The 17,401-nt window shown below is 41.4% G+C and overlaps 1 protein-coding gene across 1 annotated transcript in view; it reads left to right on the top strand.

Moving 5' to 3' along the window:
- Positions 1 to 9,190: 9,190 nt before the first annotated feature.
- LOC116423781 (DBIRD complex subunit ZNF326-like) overlaps positions 9,191 to 17,401 on the top strand; it is a 30,984-nt gene continuing 22,773 nt past the window's right edge. The window contains exon 1 of the mRNA XM_031969344.1: positions 9,191 to 10,087. Coding sequence (XP_031825204.1) covers positions 10,072 to 10,087 — 16 coding nt within the window. The 5' untranslated portion in view covers positions 9,191 to 10,071. The remainder of the gene's footprint in view (positions 10,088 to 17,401) is intronic.

The raw sequence follows: 17,401 nt of genomic DNA, 5'->3' as shown, positions 1-17,401 counted from the left end.
TTTCACCCTTGTCCATCCAATGTTTCCAGGAGTCCTACAGAAGAATAGTTCCAGGTCCTCTATGGGTTCACAGGAATATTCAGGAATGATTGAAGGAGAGGTAAAAGGAGTAGTACATTTAATTCTAGAACCATGAGTCCAGTTGGGAACCTTCGAGATGGAGTAGTCAGAGCGACCTTATGTGGTCCTCCCTAAGGAGAGATTCTTCACCCAATTCTCCAGTCTCCAGGAACAGTTTAATAAGGACTCGCTTGAGGGTATGATTCATTTTCTTCAGAAAGACTGAGGCTTTCCAGAAGACTGAGGCTAATAGGGAGATGGTAAGTAATTGTAAGTGGGCTTGATCTTCTTTAGCAAAAACCTCTGAGCCCTTACAAGGGAAGGCTTTTATCTAATTGATAAAATGTCAACAAAAACCAAAAGCAGTTGGAAGGTCCCGAATAGTGGGTATATGTATAAAATCTGTCAGTCCTCCCAAAATATGAATCCTTCCTCCAGATAGGCTTCAGGAGAGGAGGGGGGGTTGAGGGGGATTTAACAGCCCTTTCAGAATTTACCTGGACACAAACTGGGCAGCCCTGACAGATCTGTTTAATTGTTTCTCCTAATTTATAAACAGTGAAGATAGGTTTCACAAGGGATGGGAGAGCCTTTTTTCCCCAAGTGGGTAGCTTGGTGTAGGCCAAAAAGAAATTTCCACTGACTTGCCTCTGGGATTAGAAGCTGACCTGAGGGTGTTTGAAACCATCTAGAAAGGAAAAGGGTGTTCCTTTTTTTTTTTTTTTTTTTTTTTTTTAAATAGCAAAGGGCCTTTTCCTGGGAGATACATGAAGGGGTGTAAGAGTCAAGGAGCTGGGGAATTAAAGGGGCCATGGTCAGGGGCAAATGGGTAGCAGCATGGGCAGCTGAATCTTCAAGCCTGTTTCCCTTGGCCTGAAGTGAATCTCCCTTCTGGTGTCCTTTACAAAATACAACTGAAACCTCTCTAGGCTTGGGGACAGCTTGCAATAGATGTAGGATTTCCCTTGCATATTTAATAGGAGAATTGTTTGCTGTCAAAAGTCTTCTTTCTTTCCATATAGCCCCATGAGCATGCAAACTATGAGAAGCATATTTGGAATCTGCATAGATGCTCAATCTCATTCTTTTCCCCAGTTCCAAAGCCCTAGTAAGGGCAATGAGTTCAGCTTTTTGGATGGGAGTTCCAGAGGGCAGTGGCTGGCCTCCAAGTTGCCATTAAGGGTCATCACAGAATAACCTGCCTTCCCTTCCTCATTTTCAAGAAAACTGGACCCATCCCCCTTCACCATCTGGGCTGACAAGAGGAATGTCCCTCAAGTCAGATGGGCTGGAGTAGACAGAATCTAAAGCTTCCTCACAATTATGAATGATGTCACCTGACTGAGTGTTGTCAGGGAGCAGAGTCGCAGAGTTAAGGGTGGGACATATGCTGAGAATAAGGTGTCTGGCAGAAGAGCCTCCCCCTAGTGAGCCACTGATGCCCTTTGGCTTCCAAAATGCTCTGAACCCAGGGTGGGGTTAGAACCTCCAGTGGTTGGCCTAGGGTGAGTTTGGAGCCTTCCTCAGGTAGAAGGGCTGTGGCAGTTAGTCTAAGGCAGGAGGGTCACCCCCAAAACACCAAGTTTCTTTGAGAAGTAAGCAAGGGGGTCTGGGATAGGGTCCTGGGAACTGAGTCGAGACCCCTAGGACTTGGCCTGGCCTTTCATCAATGTATAGTGTAAAAGGCTTAGGCAGGGCTAATGCCGGGCAAAAGATTAGGTTTGCTTTCAGGGTCTTAAACCTCGGCCTGATCAGGGCCCCCATTAGAGGGGAATTGTGTCTTGAATAGAATTATAAAGGGCTTGGCAATAACTAAAGTTAGGTATAAAATCCAGCCATGCTCAGGAAAGTACACAATACTTCAGGGAGTGATTAATCAAACTGATAGGCTGTGTGGGCCTTTGGACAAAGGCTTCATAGGCCTGGGTGGGAGAGGGGGGCTGGAAGTTAAGAGTTTCCATGGCTGCAGCCAGAGAAGCTTCTCAGATGGGGCTGCAGATCAAAATATCACCTACATATGGGATAGCCAGGGCCTGTCCAAATACGTGGGGCTGTCACAGAAGCCCTGAGCTACCTCCATGTTATGGACATGACTATCTATTATGTTTCCCTGGATTTGCCCCTTCAAGGGCAAAAAGAAATTGTGAATCTTTATATAATAGTATGCAAAAGAATGCATCTTTAAGATATAAGAAAGAAAACCATTGTATTCGCTAGGATACTTGTACAAGGCTCATGGCTTCTACTGACCATTTATTCGGATAGAAATTTGCTATAAGAGGAAAAAGCAGGGACATGATTATAATAATGTCAAAACAGGTCCATCTCATCTCAGCCTGAGAGCACATTCATGACAGGATAAAGCATCCTTAAATATGTTTGAAAGCCATCATGTAGTAATAATTCCACCTTATAGCCAGACTCAGGAATAATCAGGTGGGAAACAAGGAAACAGAACTGGGAAACTGAGTCAGAAGGATCCCACTTTAAGCAGAGGCTGATTGTTCTCCCAACTCTTGGCCAGATAAGACATCCAGGAAAGCATTCCTCTTGAGTAACTTACGGCATTTCTCTCAAATGTACTGACAATGATTAGGGAATCAAATTTAAAACTCAAAAGATTATCAGTTATAGTCCAAAGAGATTTTATCTCTAATAGCAAATTCTACTAATCACAACTTAAGGCTAAATATATTATTTTAAAAGTTTACCAGAATTTACACACAAAGGAGATTTTGTTTAACATGTTTTATATATATATGTATATACATGACCTATACCTAACCTATATATAACATAATATATATACATATATGTCTATAAGATATATTAATACTTATAAATATTCATATAAGTTTAAACACATCATATTATATATATATATATATATATATATATATATATATATATATATATAAATTTATCCTGATGTGAAGGATCAATCATTAAATAAGCTTATAGATTCTTAGTAAATTCATTCCTTATCTAGAAAGTATAAATCTTAAACAGGCTCAGTTCTCAGGACTGATGACCTTGGTTACCCTGCTGGTTTCAAGAAGACTGGCAAGCTTGCAAATTAAAGGGAGTTGACAGAAACCCCAGGGAAGGGGCTGAGCTTGCTGTTGCCTATCCCAGCTATTCTTAGTGTTTTCATGAATTGTGCTTTTGATACTTTGCCCCACTCTGTGAAGGGGGAAAGGTATTGCACACTTCATACTTGGAGGTAAATGGATAAGGTTTTCACCTCATCCCTCTTGTTCCACACCCAGTAATTACCACTTTTAGGTTTAACATGATGACAATAACTCCAAGTAACTGAGTTAACAATTTTAGAATATTCCTAAGTAATAGCCAAATACTCTTAGCTATAATTTCTATTCCCTTAAACAAGTTTCCCTTTTGTTTTAGGGAAAAAACAAGACAATTCTTAAAATTGAGATAGAACAGATTTTTAAAATTGACAACTTTAGTTAATGACATTCCCTAAATTCTGATTAAATGTTCTAGACAAACTGAATTGCCATTTGGTTATTTTCCAATTTACAAAAATCATTCCTCTTTTGTGAGCCAGGAAAAGGGTTAAAGTGACAGTTTTTACTGATAGGGCAGTCAGAAGTCTGACTCTAGATAATTCAAAAGCAGGTTGTTTGGGTAGCCACAGTTTTTAAAATAGTAGCAAACTGTTTTTTGTTTTCCTAAAGTTCCCAAACTGTTTTGTTAACACTATCAGTGCAAATAGATTATAATTTACACATCCCTTTAGTGGGCTTTAATTGGAGCTCCTTTAAAATTGCTTTTACTATCATATCTCAGACAAATTTCCAAATTACTTTACACACACATAGAAATCATTTATTTGATGCTTACATCTAAAAAAAAAAAGCAGTTATCATTCATATAGCATGTTTTATGCTAAGCACTTTTGCAATCATGTGATCTTCACAGCAACAACTATTATTTCTCCTTACAAATCAGAAAACTGAGCAGAGAAAAAATAATTTGCCATAAATTACATAGCTAATGCATATTCACAACTGAAACAGAGAATGGTGGTCTTACCAAAAGCAAAGGCTGATTGGCTTTCTCACCTCACATTGCTATGTTGGGCGCTGCTAGGGGCACCCCAATTCTTCCCAGGAAATTTCTGGAGAGAACCTACTAAAAGCTGGGGTGACTGGTGCCAAGATCTCCCTTTGATGGTAGTTTCAGGTGCCAATGCTCAGGGAATGTTGACCATTGGGCCTTATGCCCACTCCCATAAAACTAGGCTGAGGAAGTGTTTGGGCGAGGTTGTGTGGCTGCTTCCCCTATTTCTACAGTTGAGGCAGAATTTGAGTTTCCCTACAGTTCTGAAATGAGAAAAGTTAGCAAACAAAGGGACTTGGGATATATTGATCTTGTTAGCAATTCCCACGACTGAGATACACTCAGGACTACTCTGGGGAGTAGAGTGGAGAAGGTCCCTTAATACCTTCTGGGGTACATTCCCAAAGGAGCAGAAGGAGGGCCCTGGACAAGATAGAAATTAAGGAAGGGTTAACAAAAAGTTGCTTTTTACCTAGTTTGGTTTATTTTCTTTTTCCTTTCTTTCAGAATGGGGTAAACTCCTGGAATTATCCCCAATGTTTCAGGAATTTTTCTTGCAATCTTAAAATGACTAATTGCCAAATTTCCTAATCATTGCTTTCAAAATTTTGAGAATCTACTAAGATGTTATTTTAATTTTAATTAAGCTAACTTTTTTTTGTGTGTGTATCCCCCAGCTTGGCCAGAGCTGAAGTTCACAGAAAAAAGTTAGGCAATTTAAGAAATTTTCCCAGCATTCTCACTATAGCATAGATGTTTTTTTTTTTTTTTTTGCTGGTTGCATTTTAAATTTTTCCAGATAACAAAATCTAGCTCACAGAACAAACACGACACAGACATTCTGCACAGAGACGCAGACACAGACAAATTGACATGAAAGAGGCCAAAAACCATTGAATTTTACCAAAAGCTATCCTATAGCACTTGGTCTCCTCAAGTCCCAGAGAAGGTGAAATGGTGGCAAAGGTTCCCTAGAAACTTTGCTGAAAATTGCAAGAATTTCCAAGTGTCCCCAGTCAAGGAAAACTTGAGCTCAAGATGACCCAGACAAGCCTTCTCCCAGTGACCTGGGGTGTCCCACTATAGGATTTTGGGAGAAAAAAATGGGGGGGCTTACCCTGACAAGGAGGGAATCAAGCCTGGAGAGACCAGCCTCTTCCTGTACAGACCACCAAATGCTGAGTTTGGGAAGGGACCCCAAAAGATTAGGGGCCACAGACTAGTGACACAAGGTATCTCAAAAGAATTTGCAGGCTTGAACCCATATCCAAGTCAAGGAGCAAAGTGTAATGTTCTCTTCTCTAAAATATAATGTTCTCTGGGAGCAGGTTTTTTGGGGGGCTTCTTGGAGCAGCCTTTGTTTCAGTTCTATGTAATAATCACCTCAAATGCAGCCAGGAGTTAAAGTCCAGATCCTTTATTTATTCCTTCAAAATAGCCCGGTTAGCTTTCTTGGAGGCCCATTTCTCTCCTTGGTTATGAGAGTTCTTGCTCCTAGTCCTTTGTCTCTTTCAGCTTCAGCCTCTAACTTCCTCTGAATCCAAAGCCTCCAGCCAGCACAAAGGTGGAAGATGGAATGACTCTTGACTTTTCCTCCAAGAGTGGGCTTGTGGGCTTCCAACTTGTGAATCTCCTGAAGTCCCTAGTGGGCTTGTCCTTTTGTGAGCTCCTCCTTATATATGCTCTCTAAAGGTGTGAACTCTAATGTGTGAACTCTCTTAAAGGTGTGAATTCTAAACGTATGAACTAAGTACATAAGCATTGTCTCTATCGATTCCAGTGACTTAGCACTTTGTTTCAAGTTCCAGCCCATAACAGCAAAGTTTATTGTAATTGCAACTCCAATTAATGCAATCTAAATTCCAAGCAAGGAGACACATTTAGTTCTTCATGTTATAGATATGATAATTTTTGGTTACCATTGACCAATAGACAACAATGTTTGTTGACAGAGAGAGTGGTAGAACAATAATAGGTTGGGGACCTCAGGTCATAGATTCCAAAGCCAGAGGACTTTAGAACACTGGCAGATTGTTAGAATAGAAGCGCCCTAAGGTCAGAGGACTTTAAAATTATTGCTGTCTCCCCTATAAGTTATATCAGTCAAACTTGAAAAGGCAATTTTTTTCCACTTTAAGTTTTGGGGCTGTATGTGTGTGTTTTAAATTGGCATTCTGATTCTGAAATTGTATGGGATAATTACTATTAATTTGTTTTTGCTAAAATTGTAAACTTGTTTATTCTGATATAAGATTTTAGAAATGTGTGCATTGATATTAAAGTATTGTTACCAGAAATTTAAATCTGTATTTGATTAGATTTTAAGTTAAAAATTTTGGTTCTCTGTTAACTACATGTTTGTATTTCCTAATTAGAGGAAATATATTTAAGCTACTATGTTGCTTGACAAATTGTATATTGGGCTGTGCTTTAACATTTTGTCAGCTTAGCTGGATGTGTAATATAAATTTTGTGAAATTTAGTCCAAAGCTATTTAGAATATTAATCTTAAAGTTTTGTCTTGTTTTCTCCCTTTAACAAAGAGGTAGAGACAGGAAGATTTGGCATATAAAGATGTTCGTAATTGCAAAGCAAATTATGTCTATGTGTAACATGTCTAGATGTAGATGGGAAGGTACTGAGGAAGTGTCCCTCTGCAGAAAGGGAGCAGGGCTCCAGAATATTTCGGTTAGATTTTAATGAAATTATATTAGTGGTAAACTGAGATATAGGGGATGAATGGAACCTTTTGTCTGAGCTCTGCTGTTTTAAGAAGGTTTAGTGGAACATATACTGGCTATATCCTCCATTTTCAGCCCTTAGTCCTGATCCAGACAACACTTTTGGAGTTTGTAATTCCAAGTGACTGGGTACTTTTTAAATCTTGGGAGGCTTGAAGTGAGAAGGACCTTATCAGATGTTACTGATAACCAAGATCACGCTCCAGAGCCTGAGAAGAGGTGGACTCTATACCAAGGCTAAAGGACCTGTAGAGGAACCTCAAGAATACACTGTTAAAGATAATTTCTAACCTGTAAAAACTGACTTTGCACCAGGACAAGAGAAAAAGAGTAGGTTCCTGATTTAAATAGATTTAAATAAAACTGGTCCTTCAGGCCTTGGCCTGAGAGCACACATATAATAATAAGGATAAAGCATCCTTAATTCAGTTTACTTCAGGTAATTGTTCCAATTTTCAATCAATCACCTGAAGTAAACTGAATTTTGAATAAGAACCCACCTAATTATTTCTGAGTCTGGATTAATCTATTTAAATCAGGAACCTACTCTTTTTCTCTCTTATGGCAAATTTTTATAATCAGAGCAAATGGTTCATAGAAGCCATGAGCACAACTCAAAAAATATGTGGTCATTAAATGTAAAGTGGGTATTTGGCCTAGTCATCTAGCTATGGCTAGGTAAATATGTTTAACATCTCTTGTGGCTGACTTTTTGTGGTAGGCATCTTTATTTGTGAAAGGTTATCTACTCCAATTATGGGGAGCATACCTAGATGGGATGATAGGTGGTCCTGCTACTTGAGCCCAAGAAGAAAACTCCAATCAATAAGAAAGAGATGTCTGTGGAAGGCTATCCTCATAGCACTTGGTGGGGGTCCTCCTATGTTCTCAATCTGTGTTATCTAAGTTGATTAGAATGAAGGGCAAAGAAGGGAAGAAACAGTCTGGGTGATTTCATAGCTACTATTCCCATGAGAAAAGACTATGTTTCCACGGGAAAATACCGACTATTGCCGACTATTCCCAAGGATATTAAGAACTAGCGCATGCTCTGGTACAGACTTGGAATTCTCTCTTTGGTACCTCATGATGATCCTGGTTTAATGGGAGCTGGTGAAAAGGGACTCTTTGGTTTGCTTTGTGGTTCTGAGTGGAGTTATTTTTTCCCACCCATCTGCATACCCTGCTTAATTCAGTTAATGAATGACCTTTGTACATCAGCACCATCTTAAGATGGTGACCGGTTCTGCCAATCAAACAAGGATGCTAATCTTGAAGGGACAGGAATGGATTTCTTTCATCGCTATGGGATGGGAGGTCCCTGCGGGTGAGGATTAGCTAGACCAAGAGTGTGAATTAATCGTACAGAATTATGAAGAAATCTCATCAAAATAAAGAGGTGGGACTGAATGGGGAAAGTCTGATTATTTCTCCAAAAGGAAACTATCATTTCCCCTGCCTTTCTTCCCTGACAAACAATTCCCGGGATTGGATAGACAGGACAATTCTGGGAAGGTATAGAATAAACTGACCTCGTCCATCTCTACCCAGCCCATGCGTTGAGAACTCATATCTCAGGGCCAGCAAAAAACGCGTCTTTGTTTAAATTCTAATTTAGATATTGTTTCCCATTTCCCACTGATCTAACACCTGTTTTTCCAGCCAGTATCAGATTGTTTTAATGATTAATTCTCCCTAATTTATATTTTAATGATAAATTCTCCCTAATTTGTTTTAATGATTAATTCTCCCTAATTTGTTTTAATGATAAATTCTCCCTAATTTGTTTTAATGATTAATTCTCCCTAATTTGTTTTAATGATAAATTCTCCCTAATTTATATTTTAATGATAAATTCTCCCTAATTTGTTTTAATTATTAATTCTCCCTAATTTATATTTTAATGATTAATTCTCCCTAATTTATGTTTTCATGATTAATTCTCCCTAATTTATGTTTTCATGATTAATTCTCCCTAATTTATGTTTTCATGATTAATTCTCCCTAATTTGTTTTAATTATTAATTCTCCCTAATTTATGTTTTCGTGATTAATTCTCCCTAATATAATTTTTTAAAATAAAAATAGCTTCCGGGATTAGAATGTAAGCCCACATTTCCCCCCCTGAGGCAATTGGGGTTAAGTGACTTGCCCAGGGCCACCCACCCGGAAGCGTCTGAGGTCATATTAGCACTCGGGTCCCCCGACTTCAGGGCCGGTGCTCTAACACTGCGCCCCCTAGCTGCCCGGGTAAGGCCCCGTTCTCAGCCAGCCAGAGGGGTGGGGGTGGGGTTTGCTGCCACTGTCTCAGGAGACGTAGATGTTGCTTACGACGACGGCCAGGCCGCACTTTCCCCTCTCGCCTGCGGAATAAGACTTTTCTTTACGCCTTGGGCGATCTCCATCCATCCGTCGCGCTGCCTGCCTTGATTGCGCCGGCCCCTAGGCGCAGACTCCCTTTCCCGCGGCAGCGCCACAGCCCCCGCCGCGATGCAGGTTCCCCACAACTGCTGAAACCGGAGGATCTTGGAAGGTCAGAGAAGGATCGGAATCCAGGTCTCGCAGGGCTCCAGTTGTGGGCCGCTACCTAAGGTGACAAGGCGTTTTTCCTGCGCGCTCTCCCAGGACCCTCCCGACGCCCCCTCCGGGCAGGCGCTCCAGGTGTTCTTCCCATCTGACAGGGGCAATGAGGGAGGGCCAGAAGGCGAACCCCAGTCTACCACCCTTCCCCCCACTAAACAAAAGACTGGAGGACCCCCAGCTAAGGCCCCGCTTTATGGCATTTGGACAAAGCGGGGAGCGCCTCCCGCCCTTCCCAGGCATCCCAGCGCCGGCTCGTTGCCCACCCCTCTAGCTCCAGCACTCGCCTCCTCTCCTCAGCTGCCCCGCCCCCACCTGTTGTGGGGGAGGGGCACGGGGCCGGGGAGAGCCCTGGAGTGACAAGAACACCGACTTCCCCTAGCCTCCTCCCTCCAAGCTCCGCCCCATCCACGCGCACCTCGGCCAATCAGGGACCGCGCTCCTTCGGTGACCTTTTCCGGGCCCCGCCAGGCTCCCGCCCCCTCTTGCCAGCCTCATTGTCGCTCGAGGCGCCTGAGGTGAGAGCATCTTCTTCAGTGACTTCAGCCGCCGGAGCAAGATCCGCCACTTAAGGTCCCCCGGCCCGAGGCACCCGCCGTCCGCCATGGACTACGATGAAGGTGAGTCCCCGGCAGCCCGCCACCCCGACACCGGGAAGCCCGCGCGGGGGCCTCTGGGGTCTGGCTGCCTCAAAATGGCCGGGGCTGGTGGGGGGCTCAGCCTGGCGCTCGGGGCCCGCCCCGCGCCTAGGCCTCGGCCCGCTCGGGCGAGGGGGGTAGGGAGAGCGATGCGTAGCAGCCGGCAATCACTCCCCGGGCCCGCCCCGAACCCGCCCCGCCCCAGTCCTAGGAGGGCTTTGTTTTCCGAGGGGCGTCCGATCCCCCGGACGCGCGGGGGGCCCTTCTGTGGGCCCCAGATCCGGGGACGGACCTTTCTCCCGGAGTGTGCCCTTCAGTGCACTCACTGAAACCCAAGAGACTCCCCCGGAGTCCCTTCCAAAGATGCGGCCGCCCCTCCCCTTCCCCGGGTCCGGGACTGCTTGGGGGCACAAAGACCCAGTGTCCCCTCTTCCCCCCTCCCCCCGCTTTCCTGCCCGGGAGCACGGTCTTAAATTGGGCAAGGGCGTTCCGGGCTTCTTTCCTGGAGCGAGCCGCCCGCCCGGGACAAGCCCCCGCCTTTCGGGGTTCTCTCCCAGATTTCGGGCTGAAAGACTCGAAAGTCCATCCTCCCGTTGATGACGCTCCTTTTGTGGGCCGGTCGTGCGGATCTCGAGTCTAAGGCCCCTCCCTCCGCTCCCAGAAAAGGAAACCCCCTTCCCCCCAATCACCTGAGCACATCCCAACATACCTTAGGGAGACTAGGTGACACCGGGGGGAGGGGGGGAGTGCCCGCCTCTGCCCGGAGGCCTCCTGGGTGCAAGCCCTTTGGGGCAATCTGGTGGACGATCTGGCGACTGGGAGGTGGTGCACTGCATCTTGGTATTGGTGTGGAGGAATCAGGAAGGCTAATTGCTTAAACGGGGCAAGGATCGCCTGGTTTGGGGTGAGCTTTCCGCTAATTTTCACCTGGGTTTTGAGAAGGTCCTTTATTATACAAGTTCCAATAACAGTGCCAGAGATAGAAAGAATGTGATAACAGGCTTATTGCTGACTCGGGCTGCATCGCCTAGTTTTCTCCTGGGAATGATTATGATAAAGCCTGCTTTGGAGGTCAGTAGTGAGTGCTAACAAAGCACTATTCACATTGTTCTGCGTGATGGTACTGTGTATTGACCATCTTTAGAAACAGCCTTTCACCAGTTTTGGGTTTTTTTCCCCCAGAAAAAAAAAATTTTTAAGTTCCTTTCATTGTAGAAGTTGTCACAGACAAAAGAGGTTGTTGATAGCCAACCGGGTAAGTCTTGCAAGTGGGTAACAAGAAAGTTCTTAAAGCAAAGGATATCGTTTTAGTGTTAAATGTTCTCACATCACTCAAATTTTAGACAAATTTCCCCCAAAAAGAGTACTGATATTTGAATTTCCCTTAGTCTCTCTGCTGGCTCTTATTGAAGCAGATTTGCTTAAAATCAGTAAATGAAGGGTGGTCTCAGACAAGGCCCTGAGATAATTCACAAATCTCTTCCCATTAGCAGTTCAGGGATAACTAAAAATTTTGATGGCTTTTCTGGGAGGGAAAAAAAAATCTATTGTCTTGTCGGTTGTAAGAAAGAAAAGGAAAAATAAATAATCTTTTCTGGTTTTCTCATGCATTGAAAAGGGGAAAATATAGCACATTCACTGAAAAAAACATTTTGAAAAAATAGGGCCAGAATTTGAACTTTAGGTCTTTTGTCTCTATATCCTGGGCTCTTTTTCACTGAGCCCTGGCAACCCCTGAAATACCCGGTATTTAAGCCTGTTAAATTAATTTTTTTTACAGGTGTTCTACCTCTTCCTCTAAGGCTGTTTTGTTTTGTTTTTCTGTGTGAGAGATGGAGTGGGGTGGGGAGGGACAGGAATTGTGTTTTTAAAGAAAAGCCTTCAAGTATGATGATATTATTTTGTGTTTTCACCATTCAAAGTGCTGTTTAGTAGATGAACTGTTTAATATCATTTAATAAAAGGACCAAAATACATTAAAGAAAATTAGGTTTTTACACATTGTGTTACTTTCCTAAGGACATTATTTGACCCAAGGTACATCCCAGTCAAATCCTAAAGGATTGTTTTTTATTTGGGATAAATTTAAAATCATTTCATTAGTTGGTATTCCTAAAACTAATGAGGATGACTTTTTAAAAACTTTTTTGCTTTGAAAAGGAATATTTGTGAATTCTAGCTATACTGTGATCTTAAAGGTGGTGACATATCTAGGAATCTCAATAAAAAAATCTTACATTCTTTAGTAAAGTGGAAAAGAAATTTAACTTTGAGGACATTTGTTGTCAGCTTTTAAATTGCTTTAATTCCAGATTGCTTCCCTTCTGTTATTCAAAAATACCTCTATCTCTGCTGTCAGTTGAAATAGCTCAGGTAATGAGACCACTTTGTGATGTTATATGCAGCATTTCAATTCAATTCTACAAATTTTATTGAGAGCTACTCTCCAGGGCACTTGAAGGGGATACAAAACTGTAGTAGAGAACCTCTGCCCTCCTCAAAGAGTTTATAATACATTATTATAATTAATAACAAAAATCTACCACTCTTGCAGCAGGAAAAAACAATAATGCTTTGCTAAACTGTTGGGTTTTAATTATTGGGTTATTTGGATCGCATTTGTTTGTGCAATGAGCCTTAGCTACATCAAAGGGTATATGTGGTTATGTGGGCTTGCTTACAGGTGCCAGTGCACATTGTGAAGGCACATGCATTTGCTCCAATTTTACTAGAGAGAATGTGTTAAATTGGAAAGAGAAGATTGGTATTTAAGTCTTTCCTTTGTTGTTGACTGTCTTTGATCTCAGACAAGTCTGGTAACTTTGTCATCTGGAAAATAGAAATTTAATTAGGGATTCATAGAAATTGTTTCTGTCCTTGAGTATTTCAGAGACAAGACAAGTTTCATTAGTGCAGGAAACTCCCTGTGTGGTAATTCTTGTTCCCTCTGAGCAACTTGTTTTCCAAGATGGGATAGCTTGTATGTTAGAGGCAGATCTTCCTGACTCTAAAGCTAGTTTTCTGTTCACTGATTAAATGATCCATATACAAATGTACTATATATAATATTATATTCCAGACACCTATCCATCAAGCAATCATTAGTTAAAAAAAAATTTTGGTGGGGGAAATATATAATTTCTTCTTCTTTTTTTTTTTTTTAGATACTGAACATCCATTTAAAGAATATTCCATTTTTCCAAATCTAAATTTGACTTTATTCTCATAGATTTTTCTTTTTAAAGTTTATTTTGAACTTGAATACTTCAAGACAAAAAGAGAACATTTCCATGTACATAGTGCAACATAAAAAAAGATTTAGTATTAATTCCTGAATTTTCATTTCATACTGTTTACTTATTTTGAAAGCTTTGTAATAGGTACTTCACTTTTTTTTTCCCCAAAGCTACTCTGCTTTTCTTTGCTTCCTTCTAAGTTTTCTTTTGTTCTCTGCAATACCTGTTTTATTTTTTTTTCTTCTTTCCACCTTGCTCTAGAGAAAGCTTTCATTAGACACATATTAGACACATATTTGTTTGTGAATGAGTGCACTGACACTCACATACATATGTAAGACCATATTATACATATTTGTAGTTATTGGTACTTTCATTGACCATATTATACATATTTGTAGTTATTGGTACTTTCATTAGTTTCATTACTTTCATGGTTCTTCATAGTTAATTTGAGTATTTAAAATACACAAAATGACTGCAAAATTCTTTGGACAACTACTATCTGTGTATACAGTGTTGTCTTGGTTTTGTCCATTTCACTCTTCAATCTATGAATTGCAGAGAACTACTGTTCATTGACTGTATTTGAATTGAATTGTATTGACTTCTTGGTCTGTAATAGGTTTTAACTTTTTTAAGGGGGCTTATTAATTTGCAATTTATCCATATGTGTTTTCATATACCATTTCCATCCAATTATCCTATATATATCTTGTTTGCATAGTTGTTCCTATGGAATTTTCCCCATTGGATTGTGAACTCTTTGAAGGTAGGGCTATATTCCCTTTTCTTTGTATTCCTCGTGTTTAGCACAGTACATACTAAATATGCTTAATAAATCCTAAGTTGAATTATGATTTAATGTAACTTAAGAACATCATCCTCACATCTCAGATAACTCAATTCAGTAAACTGTGCAAGACATAGGCTGGAGATTTGAACTGATTTTAGTTCAACAAGCATTTATTAAATGTCTCTTATGAGGAGGCAATTTAATAGAAATTAACTTGAGTCTTCATTTCCTGCCTCTGATAATTTACTTTGTCACCTTCGGAGTATCTTTTAACCTCTTTGGCTTTGTTTCCTCATCTACAAAATGAAATTGGGCTGGATGCGCCCCATGAGGTTCTTTCTAGCTTTCAATAAATGACCCTTTGTGCAAAGTACCTTTTCAGAAGCTGAGGACACAAATACAAAATGAAGAGCAATCCTTACCCTTAAAGAGCTGTCAAAGTGATTACATTCTAATAAAAGGCTCCAACAGATACATAAACTAATGTGAAACAAGATGGAATGTGATAAGGATCTAGGGAAAGATTCAGACGAAGTAGTTTCTAGGAACATTTAAGGAAGAGGAATTGGTTTTAATGTGGTGTGGGGAATCTGGACCTTGAAGGAAGAGGATTTCAACATATATTCTAAGATTTGGAGGGGGCTCATTCCAAACATTGAAGACTGACTATCTGCATAGGAATGGGAGAGCATGAGGTAAATTCACACAGTGGCTTGTCACCCATTATGGCAGTTAATAGATAGTTTGTGAAAGAACAGTGAGACTGGGCCCAACATAAATTGGACTCAATGTTAAATGACAAGCTAAAGAATATGAATGTACACACAGACACAGACATACACACAAAAATATATGTATGTATGTATAAGGGATGATGTAGTAAAATCTGTATTGAAAAATTATTCTGACAGCCTTGTGAAAGATAGACTGGAAAGGGGAGAGACTGGAGGCAGGGAATGCAGTTATGTTTTGCACAGTTTAAGAGAGAGCAGTGATGTGGATTGGAGCTAGGATGGTCACAGTGTGAGTGGAAAGCAGTAATGGTTGAGGGATAGTACTGTGGTAGAATGTATGAGAGTAAGTAACAGGGTGGATGTGAGTGGGCTGAGGGAGAGGGAATAGTGTGAATTTACGAATTGGAATGCCTGGAAGAATGGCAGGACTATCAGGTTGAAGCCTGGCTTTACAGGGAAGGTGATGAATTCAGTGTTTTTGTTTTTATTTTTCCAACCAAACACAGGGCTCCATTTTATTCTGCTCTCCCTAAGGAGAGTCCTTGGGTTGTAGGGGCAGGCCACCCCCCCCCCCCCCCCCCCCCCCCCACCCCCGCTGGTCTGGCAGCACTCTCTCTGGGCTCTCACAGAAACGTCTTCACTGAGCTCTTCTTGCCAACTTGTCAAGGCTCCAGGGGGTAGAATCAGGGTTAAATGGGTCCTGACTCAGGCTTAGCTCCTTAGTGAGGAATTCAAAAGAAGTTATAGCTGTGGTCCCAGTTCTCCTCCACTGCACCACCCACCCTAATGGAGGAATCTATGAATGAGGTGAGGGGTCCTTCGAACCACTCAGGATCATAGAGGTCTAGTCTCACAAACACATCCCTTCTCCCAGCACTGGTGCAAAGGGCTGCCAGGCCACTGGGACTGTGTGGTGGGATGGGGGTTGAAGGAGGGCTCAGCAGACAGACAGTCTGGCTGAGAGACTGACTTGGTGGAGGGAGAGTAGCTGGTCCCCTTTTCCTGGAGGAGGGGCTCACTCTGCAAGGGGCTCTGGAGGCAGAAGGAGGGGGGGGAGCTATCACTGGCTCTGGGAGGGGTAGGGTGGGGCTGGGGGAGTGGAGCCAGTTCAGTGTTTTTAGACAGGGGAGGTGGGCTAGTGTACCTTACGGTGATGGGCAAAATGCAAATATAAATGAGACCTGAGCTGAGGGAAGAAGTCAAACATGGAAGTAGATATTTGGAATTATAGCAGCTCCCTTCAAAGCTTCTTTTCAAAGATAGGCCCCATGTTAAACACTTCTTGCTTGAAAATCCTGCTGCATTCCTTTGAGAACTACCTTGCTTCAGGAATGGCACCATCAGAAAACTCATCATCCTGTGAGATTGGACCAGCCTTGGTACTCACAGTTATCAGTACCCTCAGTACCCTCTCCCTTCTGATGCAGACTCCTGGGCCAGTCATTTCTTCATTTCCTAGCCACCTGCACTCCTTTGAAAAGAGCTTCATCATGGACCATGCTTTCCATTAGCTTCTCTTCTTTGTTTGTTTGAGGGAAGACATTCCCTCATTAGAGTGTAAGCTTCTTAAGAGCAGAAACTGTCTCTTTTTATCCCTAGCATGGAACAGGTAGGAGCTTCAAAGTTCATTGTCTACTTGAGATTGCCAAGGGAGAGAATACTGGAGAGAAGGCTGGGGAGCAGATGGCTAGTTTGAGAGTGGAAGATTAACCAATGAAAAAGAATGGGTCATAAGACACAAAGTATATATTATGCATTTTAAAGCAGTGATTAGGTTTTAGACCACTTTAAGAAAATGATTATTTTGTTTATTAAAATACCAAGCAGAAAGTTGTGAAGCCTTTGGGAGGCAAATCATCTGACATTTACAAACGCCTGCCATTTACATCTTTTTTTATCTAATGTTACTAACTTATTATGTATACATTTTTTAAACAACAAATAAGCACACCATTTTTTACTTTTAATTGCAACTGTAATCTGATCACCTATCTGTGATGATCTTTTCATGTGTGCTACTTGCCTTGTTTTCCTGTATATCCTTTGCAAGGTGATCACTAAATATGCTAGTTACATTCTTGTAAGGTGATTATATCTCTATGTCCATATATAGAGAAATAGATAGATAGATAGGGACACATTTATGTTAGGGAGCATATAGGCTTCTCATTAATCAAAATTAAATTTTTTTGCTCTTACCCTGAGACTTAGTCACCATTTTTTAGTCACACATCTCTCTGAAGACATTGTTTTTGATATTTCTTTTGTGTGGTTCATGGATGGTGTTATGTTGCAGGATGTGTTGCAAGTTGGCAGTGATCTTATAAATCTTCTAGACCAACTCCCTTTTTATAATAGATTAAAAACCTGAAGTCCAGAGAAATTGAGTGACTTGCTTTGGTTTGTACAAGACAGGTAATGGGTAGGTGATAACTAGCCCCTTTTCACCTGTATTACTTGCCCCTCTATTGCCTTTTAGGTGATCTTGAAGTTCAGTTCTTTAGAGGTCTTGGTAATCCATGTATTAGTA

Source organism: Sarcophilus harrisii, chromosome 4 (genome assembly GCF_902635505.1).
Source record: "Sarcophilus harrisii chromosome 4, mSarHar1.11, whole genome shotgun sequence".
Taxonomy (NCBI): domain Eukaryota; kingdom Metazoa; phylum Chordata; class Mammalia; order Dasyuromorphia; family Dasyuridae; genus Sarcophilus; species Sarcophilus harrisii.
This window is presented reverse-complemented; position numbering and strand designations above follow the sequence as displayed.